The sequence below is a fragment of the Dermatophagoides farinae genome, chromosome 3, assembly GCF_024713945.1.
Source record: "Dermatophagoides farinae isolate YC_2012a chromosome 3, ASM2471394v1, whole genome shotgun sequence".
Classification (NCBI taxonomy): domain Eukaryota; kingdom Metazoa; phylum Arthropoda; class Arachnida; order Sarcoptiformes; family Pyroglyphidae; genus Dermatophagoides; species Dermatophagoides farinae.
The window spans coordinates 2,981,638-2,993,401 of record NC_134679.1 but is presented as its reverse complement, the minus strand read 5'-3'; the positions used below and the strand labels follow the sequence as shown (position 1 = coordinate 2,993,401).

The window sequence follows — 11,764 nt, the reverse complement described above, 5'->3', positions numbered from 1 at the left end:
TTGAACACATTTTACGGTTTAATCTTTGTTATGATTCTATTCAATTGTTGGTAGCAACGAAGCAACGAGATGGAATCAATTTCTGAAATGAACAATTACATTACAAAACTGTCGCTAAAAAACAATGTTTTCCAATGTAAATTAATCATGTTTATTTTCCAATCGATATCTCGAATTCATCAAACTTTTTTACATATTTTCGGCAAAATTTTTTTCCTTCCAACAAATAAGTGATGGATTTTTGGAATACCAATTTTGAGCCGATTGATGATTACTGTTTTTATTTTGACTTTCGTTTTCATATCAAATGGATCTCGTGTTAAATTTGGAAGAGAACGTCTTGTTTAGACCAAATTTAAATGGTAGTTTGATGAGAGTAGCTGCTACAACGGTTTGTATTGCGTCATGGATAATTTTATCATAAATATTCTTTCTTATTCTATTCTATTCATAGATTGCACCATGGTTCATTGGAAATTATAAACCAGAATTTGTTGCATTTGATGGTTCATCATATCAATTTCTTTTATTTATGGCTAATTATTTTAATTTTACCTATGAATTACAACATGATTTGAAATTAGAATTGAATAAGGATCTCAATGGAAACTATACAGGCCTTATTGGGTCATTATTGAAAGGTGATAGTGATTTCGCTTTAGGCATATTGCCACTCAATTATCCACTCATTAATCCTTTGGTAAAAGCATCCGAAATGATTGATATAACTCGACTGAAGTATATAACATTGTTACCGAAACCTGAAGATGTTTATCGTACATTATTTACACCGTTCGATTTACAAGTTTGGATATATTTCACATTGACCATGATCATATTGCTAGCAGCTGGGTCAATATTCGAAAAAATTATTCCTTCTGGAAGCGATATCTATTGGTTAATGTTTAGCTCATTGCTTCAACGTGGCAAATATTCAATATTTCAAAGTAATGCTATGAACTTATTGATTCAATTATGTTGGTGGTTTGGTTTCATTCTTATTGCTTCATATGGATCGATTATTATTTCATCGCTCACTGATGATATTCGTTTTGAAGAAATCAATGGTGTAAATGATTTCATTCGCTTGATTAATGATAGTTTAGCAGAACCAATCATGGGAGATAGTGGAACATTCAACTATTATTTTGAGGTAAGTAAGTACTTTGATGTTAAAAAACAATGATAATAAACAGGAAATGGTTTGTTAAGAATCGCCAAACTCAATCTGAAGTTTTCGAAATTCTATCAATTCATATGGTATTGACGCCTTCTTATCTTGAAGCTTTTCGGTTGATGTTTGAAACTCGTTTGAATAAAAAAGCACAGCAACCTGTGTATGCGACTATTGGGGCTGATGTTTATCTGGATTTATGGACACGAACTTTGAACGAACAATTATTTTCTGCTTATGATTTGGATCAATCGACAATCATCAGTGAACCTTATGGGATGTTATTTCGAGCCAATTATTCATTTATAATATATTTCAATCAATGTATAAGAATCGCTAGAGAATGTGGTTTTTTCCATAAATGGATAATAAAAAAATATAAATGGCCACCATACGCTGTTGTTGGTTTAGAACAATTAATACCTTTAAAACAAGAATTGGAAAATGAACTTTTTGCTTTGACGAAACGACAAATGGGAAAAACATTGATGCTTGAAAATGTTAAGGAAGTATTCTCAACTTATTTGATATGTTTAAAGTTTAATACGATAATTTTTTTTGTTGAAATTATCTACATTGCATGTAAAATAAAACCACGTCTTCAAAAATTGATAAAATCCATTAGATTTTTCAATCAACAACGTATATCAACATCAACAGAAATCCTAATTCGAATATTAATGTTGGAAAGTTTTTCCAAAGATGACACTACTATAGTTCATAAAAACATTTCCAGATGAAACGATCTGCACTAAAACGAAAATGTCAATGATTTTTTTCATTACACTTCGATCTCAATTTTCGGTACGTATTAATTATTAATTTCATTGGTTGTTATGCAAACTATGATATGTAAATAATTACGTAAAAAAACAATGAAAAATGAGAAAATTTTTTTCATTTGTCAATATTGTCAATAAAGAAAATATGGGAAAATCGGAAATGTTTTCATTATTCATCATTTAGATATTGCTTTTATTCACAATTTTCCCAAACATATTTATCGATTAGAACAACTCACGTCAAATATAAAAGTCATGTTAGTAATATGGTGTACTGGTATGTTGATTGTTGTCATTTGTGAAGGACATTGAAGCAAATTAATTATACTGTAACGATTCGATGACGGAATAGTCAAACCAATTGAACTATTTGTCTGCAAAACGAGAATCAAGGCTTAATATTGGTCAGTAACAGCGATTGGTGTAATTATTGTATAATTAATGTATTCGGAATTGAATAAGAAGTATAACTCGAATGAACAATAAATTCCCAAGAATTTTGTTATCGCAAACATTCATTCAATCATTCCATTTACGAATTCTATCGTGGATGGATATGACTTTGTTTTTCTTTATTTAAATTGTTAATCATGAAACGTTTGAATTTTCATGGCAATCTCATATCAATTGCAACTAATATTGTAAGTAAATATTTTTAACACTATTTCTTCAGCAAGAGGTCAAATTACCCATTTTGAGTTAAATTTGTGATAATCGATTTTTTATATATTTTATATAAAATTTCCAGTAGAAATAGAGTTAATTTGATTTATAATTTTTTTGAATTATTTTTCACAGAATCCACCATGGATGTTTGGAAATGTAAACAATGATTTGACATTGGAACCGACAGACGGAATGTCATATCGATTCCTATTGTTCATGGCTGAATATTTCAATTTTACTTACAAACTCATCGATCATAATGGCGATTATGGTTATCATGAAGTGTCAGATTTGAACTATACCGGTTTGATGAAGTCGGTCATATCAGGTGAAACGCGTTTTGCTATGGGTGGTATATCTGTTCGTATGGCTCATGATAATCCATTTGTACGAATGTCGGATGAAGTCAAAACATCTAGAATTACATACATGACTTTGGATTCTGAGCCAATCAATGTCAAAGGTGTTATTTTCCGTCCATTCGATCCAAATGTTTGGTTATCTATAGGTGTCATATTGTTATCAATGATGTTGATTGGTTTTCTTTGCACACATCTCACAAAATCCAAATGGAGTTTTACATGGTTAGTGTTATCGGCATTTCTCCAACGCGGTACTCGTCATCTACCTAATGGTTATGGTTCAAATTTTCTCATTCAAATCTCTTGGTACACTGGTCTATTTATGATGGTTTTTTATTCAAATGAAATCATATCCTCATTAACAAATCTACAATCAAAACGGAATATCGCAACTTTAAATGAATTCTGTGACAAAATAATGGAAGAATCCGTTGTTCCATTAGTGGTCAAAGGCACCACTTTACGATCATTTTTTATGGAACATCGAAAAGAGAATGAAATCTATGATATATTGTCACAAAATATGGAAATAATATCCAATTCCATGGATGGTATATATCGTATGGTTGAATCGCGATTGCAACGAAGATTTAAGCCAACAAAAATTTATGCCATTTTAGGTTCGTTTGATACACTTGATATGTTAGCCAATCGTTTTGGTAATGAACATTTTAATTATGCTGATACAATCGCTTCGAGCATATTGACAGATCGTTATGGACTATTGTTTTCCAACAATTCCACTTTAACGTCTTTTTTTAACGAATGCATACGTATAGCTCAAGCACATGGTTTTTTTGCAAAATGGCATCGAAAAAACTATAAATTACCATTTTCTGAAAATCCAATTGATACAATGTTGAATCAATTGGAACACGATCATAATGTTGGATTCACTGGAGCCAAAGAAAGTAACCAGATTTTGCATATGAAAAATGTTGCCGAATGTTTCATACTCTACATATGTTGTATAGCGATAACGATAATGATATTTATCACCGAAATTTTATTGAAATATCTCAAAGTATCTAAACCGTTGATGAAAAAAATACTTTTGAAACGACTACGAAAACAAGAGAAACTTGAACATATGAATTCACAAGAAGAGATAATTCTTCCTAAAAATGTAATTCCTTATCCGGATATAACTGATTCAATTTCTGGAATGAATCAAAAACAAGTTGCTTTACATTGTCTACTTCGACGAAGAGGTAGTCAAAATTTATGATTTGTGTTTAAAATGAATGTTGAAATTGAATATTTTGAAATAAAAGAATGAAATTTATAATTAGTACACATATTGATTCAATAGAAAAATGTACAAAAATTTGTTCGTTGAGCAAAAAAAGAGATATGAATTTAAAAATTATTTGATATTTTTGAGTAGTTCATCATTGTTCAATCCGTTTACATAGAATCCACCTGTTTGTAGACGACTTTTTGGATGGCCAGGTGGATATTTAATTGAAAATATATTCACATCTAATGCGATACAAATATCCCATGAAACAAAGGTAAAATATCTGATCAATTCGATTGTGTTCCAAATGAATGCACATAGTAATGCTTGATCAGGCGAGACCAATACAAAACGATAATGATCATAATGGTTGCTGTTGTTATTAGAAACAAAAAAGAAATGATTTAGTGCCAACAAAATCGGTGCCACTAATGTAAGATCCAATAATTCAATTTCATGATTGGTGCAATGGGCAATCTATTGTGCATTGCGATGATGATGGTAAATGTGGAAAACAAAATGACATTATTAGCAATGTGACAAACAAAAAAAAATAAGATAAAAATATCTACACACGACAATAAGACAAAAAAAGATACATACCACTAGCTTCATGGTCATTTTGGCAAAGCTTAGGCCACAAAATAATATGAACATTGCTGGATTCATGTGATAATATCCATTAGTGTAACAATAATAGATCAAAACCGATAAAAACAATGGCGCTAATAATGGTTTGTAGGGATTGAAATTTTTATTTCTTTCGATTTTGACACCAGCTTTTTCCAATGGTGTCTGTCGTCCTAATAAAATTATTGATGTCTGGTATATTATTGAATTGAACAAGGTGATCAACGTTGCGAACGATAATAATGTACGTAATTCAATTGAGACAATAGTTCCAACGTGTATCTGATAGTTCCAGATAGATTGGCCATATACGGCCGTTACCAGGTGTGTTAAGATCATAGTCCATTGAGCTTCGGTAACGTCGATCCTATTGAAAAAAAATTATGCAAACGTAAATTAATTACCGTTTTCTTGTTTGTTCGTCATTTGGTTTGACATACTTTCCAAAAACCATCTGATTTGTGACATAGCTTAGCCAATGTGTTGTATAAAAAGCAAACAATGAAATAAATAAGACCAAAAGGAAAAGTGTTGGCGATTGACCAGCTTGTATGGCTATTCCAGTAGCATACATTAACAAAATAGTCGATACAGAATCACAGCCATGATCATAAAACTCTTCCAATTGACTATTCTGTACCTTATAACATTGTTTACCATCCAATGCGTCTGCTATTTGATAAAGCCATACGCCTATAGCGCAAAGAAATAATGTCCACGTAGGAACTTCTGACCGAGCATCCGGTGAATAAGCAATGATCAATGAACATGTAATTAAGTTGATGAAAAAACCAATGGCAGTTATGGTACATGGTGCAACGAATTTCGGTATGAAATGTAGCCAAATAGGTCCAGAATCGTTGCATTATCCATACTTCTAGAATGCTACCAGCAGAAGCATTGTATTCGTAAACATGATCTTTTAAATATTTTAGCTGATCAGGCCTCAATGCCCAACCACCTACGGATCGTTTGGAAGTTTTGTGATCATGATCAGATTTCAAGGCAATATTCTCTGCTCGTACAGTGTCACGTAATTCCGCTAAACTTTTAGGTATATTTAACGAAGATTTACGGACATGTCGTTGATTGCAATTTGTTTGTTGTTGTCGTTCTTTTTCGCCATTCCAATGATCATTATTATCGATCCTTTGCGAGATTCTGGGAAAAAAATCATAAGTCTTCTGTTTCAAAGATGATTGTAATTGCTTTTTCGATGATTCCATGGTGATCATAAAAAAATATCGATTAGTTCTCGTGAGAAAAAAGCAAATGCGTCAATGATAACAGCAATAACATCAGCTAATAAATTTCACATTGAATATCAAAAGTAAACTTTTTTGTTTGGATATTATTTTTTTTGTTTGTTTGTTTTTTTGGATTTAAATTACAATATATTAAATGGAATATATATGTGAAATAAAAGAAAAAATTTCATTTAAATAAATTTTTCGAATCCTCGCGAATGATCAAGATAAGTGATGAAAGAGGGAAAAATTCGAAAATCGTTGAGAAAACAAAAATGAACAGGAAATCCAAACTATGGTTCAGCAATAGAAAATATCGTTATGTCGTACGGTATTCATGTAATAATCGAATGCAATAGTAGTCATCGTTATGGTTGTCGTGGATATAAATGACAAAAAAAAATTGTGACAAAAATCCTTGATGATCATCATTGCTTAAATAGATTTAGCATGTGAACGATGATGTCATAAATCGTCAATGTCATCATTATTTGTTGATGATTACAGCTACCATTGCAAATATCACATGCTAGCTGTATGGTTTAATGTGAAATCTAATTCACAAAAAAAAATATAAACTTGAGATATATCCAGATTATTTTTATTACATACACCCGCTACTTTTATAACAAAATTTAAGAGAATAAGATCAAAAAAAAAAATTTGACGAGTGTGTACTTTGTTATTTAAGAATATCACGATATGGATTATGACTGGTGATTATTATCAATTTAATCAAGGAAATTGCACGCGATGATTATTGTTTTGTTGATAATGTTGAAAATGAAATTTTAACGGGAAAAAAACTTTAGACTTGCAATGTAGACAATTTCATTTTTTTTACAAATTTCACTAATCATACGATGAATGTGGAAAAATAAAACAAAAAAATGAAATGATCATTATATTTTGTATGGTAAATTTGAACACATAAAATATCAATGAAACATGGAAAAAAACATCAGATGCTTTTGTCATAATTGCCAGTTCGTATATTGATTCTTGTAAACACAAATCGGTTTCAAAGACCAATCAACACTTGTGATTTATTATTTTTTTTTCTGTAAACAAGGATTTAGATCATAGCTTTCCTATCACCAGTGATCATATGATTGTGAAAACAATAAACAAACGAGAAAAAAAATTCCAAAGAACTATGGACGATGATGATAGTAAAGAAATAAAATTTGTGTCGACGTTAACGAAACCACTAGAAAAAATGAACGGAAAATTTTTTCCGGATCGCACGCGTTAACTTTATTATTTCAAGTACAAAGTTTCAAAGTTCATCGTCGATCAATGATACCTTAATTTTATTGAATCATGGAAATCAAATATCTCCTTATACAATTGAAATTGGCAAGTTAAATGAAGAGAAAAAAAAGGAAAATGATAAAACAGATAAAATATTTAGCCCTCGATCATCGTCATTGGATGAAGCGATCATAACATACAAAAAATAAGTGTATGATGATTTTAATCATCTTGAAGAAACAAGTTGATATTTCGACAAATAAACAATCAAATGAGAGAACGGCAGCAAAGAAAAAAAAATGTTTTTTTGTTCCAATGATGATTATACCTGTACCAAAAAATTGATTGGTCATCGCTTAGCATATCAGGGTGATTGAAAAATTGAATTATTTTTTTCTTGAATAATAAAACTAAAAAAAATTGGAATGATAATCGCTCAATTATGATGATGATGATGATGATGGTTGTGATAATTTGTGAATTTTACTATTTTTATATCACATTAATATGAACCGATGATTATCCGACCGGTAAACACAATCGACATTTTTAACATTTTCAATTCAAATGAACCAAAAAAGAAATTATTTTCACTGAATAAAAATTTTCAATTCGTTTTGTATTCATATTTTCTACTACTATTGTATATGTGTTTAATCATTTCATTGAACAAACATTCACTTAACTTCATACATCATATATATCGTGAGAGAATTTATCCATTCGGTCATTTATTCGAATACATCTAAATTTAAATTAGTTCCTTCTTGGATATGGTTTGATGATAAACATCATGCGAAAAAGAAAAATCTCTGGACTAGAACCTCGATAATAATGATGTTATATTTGTTGTTGTTCATCCTGATCGTTTTATTCAGCAACAACCAAACAATGTTGATGATGATGACATTTCAATATATGAAAAATAAAAGGATTCAAATATACAATATACCTGAATGTGAGCTTGAGACTAGATTGTTTTGAATGCATGAAAAAAAACATACAACTTTATTTTTATTTTCATCTGTTTAATGTATTCGGAAATCCAAATATGAAAATCTAGAGAAAAAAAAAATGAAAATGTAAATGGCGTGGTCTGTCAACAACATGATGATGATGTTTGTATCTGAAAAAAAACTAACTGTTGGTGGTCGTATTTTTGAACGATTTTTTCTATTATTTTCAAAATTTCAAATAAAAATGGATTGTTTGAGAATTTTGACTTGAAAATTGTCATCAACATGGATAATGGTAATGGTATTGTTTATCATTGTGATATTTTGTGACAACCAAAAACGGAAATTTTTTTTCCTTTATTCAAATTATTTATTTCATCTTTTTTTTAATGATTATAAATGTGCATTACAAAAAATTATTGAAAAGTTGAATGATTTTAAAATGAATGACCAGGATAAAGAAAAAAATTTGAGTTTGTTTCTTGTTTCAACTCTATCACACACACACATTTATAAAATGGACTTTGAATTTTGGTTTTGACCCTCATTTCTGTTGGTTCAATATAATTCAAAAAAAATATCCAAACATTTATCATAAAATCAAATTATTGACCAATTGAACATCAACAATAACAACAACAAAATATATGTATGATGATGATGATGATGAAAAGATCAATATCTGTCATTCATGTTTACTATCATCAACATCGTATGTTGCTAATAATAGCGATATATACAAACATACACTATCATTTGGACGGGGAGCGATCATTGAACGTTATTTATTATTAATAGAAAAAAAACCTGATTGAAATAGACGACACCGGCACAAATAATTGGCCAAAATTTTGAAGATAATCTCCACCTTGGCCATTCATATATATATATACTAGTCTATATAATTTATTTGTCATCATTATCATCACCATCTTTGATGATAATCATTTTTTCTATTGCTTATTTGTTAAATTTTCAATTTTCAATTTATTCAATGTTGAATGGCAAATTTATCTTTTTAGGAAAAAAATGTACAGTGTTTTTTTTCTGTGGTTATTTACATATATGAACATTGATCCTGTTGATCCGAAATTCGTTTTTCATTTGTCATTATGAATCCGTACAAACATATTTATTACCCTGAAGGTTTCTAAAATGGTAATAACAAACAACAACAAAAAAAAAATCATTCGAAGACGATTGCATTGATTTGATTTTAACAAATAATTAGTTATTTATCGATCATCGAAAGTTTATCATCCATTTCTACTACTACTACGATCAACGATCCATTCCATAAATGAACATTTACGGAAACGTAAAATCATTCGAAAAAAATGATGCAATCAGCAAATTTTACAAACATTTTTCAAAGTTTTTGCAGAAAAATCATATCAATGAAGGATATATAATATCTAATCGAAATAATAGACTCGTGCGTTATAATAATTTTTTTCTGGGTTTGATATTGAAATTCAATACTCCATAGAAATCGGATCAAATTGTATTATTGCATGTTTGATAAAGGATACCAACCAAAAAAAAAGCACAGATGACGCGCCTGAATCAATCGATGTATTGATCATCATATGATAATATAACAAAATTGTAATGATAAATTATGGACTGGATTTCATAGTTCACAGTTTACAATAATACAATCATCTAAAGGCGAGGATCTTCTTGTTTGTTTGTTAGTCATTTTTTTTTCTTTGGAAATTCCGAAATTTCAAAAAAGGCGTCATAATAGACAATTACCATGCATAGATAGGTGGATAGAATTTTTGTTTTTGTTTTCCCATAAACCCAAAAATATTTGTTAATGATGAATGAAAATTTGTTTTTTCAATATTTGTGGCGTGGCCGCAATATATTGAATTTTGTTGTTGTTGAAAGGATCGCCAAAAAAAATCGTGATGATATTCATCAACATATTTTTTTATGATGAAGAGAAAATTTTTGTTGATAACAATGTTTACATATACACTATTACAATATAATGGGCTTCTGCCCATCGTTATAAGCAGACAATCTTATCACATCGACTAAATCGAATCGTATGAATATGCGATTTGCAGATGAAATGAAAAAAAAATGATAAATAATAATGAAAAAAATATACATCTTTGGTGACCATTCTCTTGTTCATTTATCGGTGGATGATGATGATGATGATGACGACGATAACGATGGAAATGTTGATATTGATGGCAATACAGTTTCCATCCATACATGGAAGTGGCATAAAAGAAGCTCAATCGGTATCAGTGATCAACATTTTCATATCTTGTTTCCGTTATTTATTATTATTATTATTACGTATAGCGGAAGATAGACAAAATGTTGAAAATGAAAATATAAGAAAAATGTCCAATGTTTGTTTGTTTGTTTATTTGTTCGAATTTGAGAGTGAAATTTTGTGCGTGTGTATGTGTGTTTTCAATTGAAATAAAAAAAAATACATTAACAATCATAGACATCAGCAATGGTGACGATATTTCAATTTTATTTTTCAAGTATAGTTTTTTTTCAATGAAAAAACACGGTAAAGAAAATATTTTGAATTGTCCGACATAAATGGCTGGAAATTTTGTCCCGAATTTTGTTCTAAATCATGTTACTATAATTAGTAGTATATAGAACCATTAAGTCGAATGTCGTGATTGTAATTTTCCTATTGGAAACATTCTATTGCCTGCTAATTATCGAATCCAAACATCTTGATTGCCACTAAATAATGAAAAGAAAAATAAAAACAAATAAAAATTTATCATTATTTCCTTTTTCATGCATATTTGAAATTTCACAACGATCCATTGTATATGTATGCATAACCTTTTATAATATTTCACATTCAATCCTTTTTAGTTACATTATGATGCAGTCACAAAACTTAAAATAGAATATTTTTATGTTCCCAACACCAATCATCAGTATTTATAATTTCTATTTCCATGACCACCATCATCAAGATATAAAACGATTAACACTGTGTAGTTGATTTTGTTTGACATGTAATTTTGTGTGTGTGTGTGTGTGCGTGTGAAGTAGATAGTTAGAAAAGTGAAATTTATTTTCATTTTCGGTATAATTCATTCGAATGGATCATCTAATCAATCGGTTTGAATGGATTTTTTTTTCTTTTTCGATATTGGGCACCGGATTAGGATTATTATTTTTTCTCACATTTCATCCTATATAAAGGATTAAATTTGATTTTCAACTTTGGCTACAATCTATCATCTATCTATCCATCGATCTACATGTAAATATTGAAAAAAAACCAATGCCAGTTATTATCAACAATTTATTTTTATTACATGAACGAGTAATCGATTATCGAGTAATAATTTCAAACATGTCCGAACATTTTCGTTTCAAGCTTTGTCGAATAAATTATTACTTATCGATGATAATAATAAATAAATCAAAAACAATAGTTTGATTGTTGAA

At 29.5% G+C, this 11,764-nt stretch overlaps 3 protein-coding genes across 5 annotated transcripts in view; 2 read left to right on the top strand and 1 right to left on the bottom strand.

The window, feature by feature from the left end:
• The window catches only part of LOC124494542 (DNA-binding protein SMUBP-2-like), a 102,972-nt gene that overhangs the window by 64,663 nt on the left and 26,545 nt on the right, over positions 1 to 11,764 (top strand). The gene's annotated exons all lie outside the window — the stretch shown is intronic.
• LOC124494539 (ionotropic receptor 21a) lies at positions 1,918 to 4,272 on the top strand. Of its 3 annotated transcripts, XM_075728997.1 has the most exons (3): positions 2,070 to 2,597; positions 2,755 to 3,109; positions 3,224 to 4,272. In XM_075728997.1, exons 1-3 carry the CDS (start codon positions 2,547 to 2,549, stop codon positions 4,210 to 4,212), a joined length of 1,395 nt encoding a protein of 464 aa, XP_075585112.1. In that variant the 5' UTR covers positions 2,070 to 2,546; the 3' UTR covers positions 4,213 to 4,272. The 3 variants fall into 3 exon arrangements, with proteins under 3 accessions (XP_075585111.1, XP_046913674.2, XP_075585112.1); XM_075728996.1 differs by having other exon boundaries at positions 1,918 to 2,597; positions 2,755 to 4,272; XM_047057718.2 differs by lacking the exon at positions 2,070 to 2,597 and adding an exon at positions 1,920 to 1,978 and having other exon boundaries at positions 2,755 to 4,272.
• LOC124494538 (cholinephosphotransferase 1) lies at positions 4,245 to 7,433 on the bottom strand. Its single transcript, XM_047057716.2, is given in 4 exon segments — positions 4,245 to 4,701; positions 4,828 to 5,221; positions 5,295 to 5,692; positions 5,694 to 7,433. Coding segments are annotated over 4 exon segments (1,539 nt in total). The 5' UTR covers positions 6,090 to 7,433; the 3' UTR covers positions 4,245 to 4,350.

Bases quoted from the DNA above. Each gene is read 5' to 3' on its own strand.
- LOC124494539 (XM_075728996.1), top strand. From the start codon at position 2,547: ATGAAACGTTTGAATTTTCATGGCAATCTCATATCAATTGCAACTAAT. The intron at 2,598-2,754 runs GTAAGTAAATAT...TATTTTTCACAG, and splicing joins TATCAATTGCAACTAATATT to AATCCACCATGGATGTTTGG.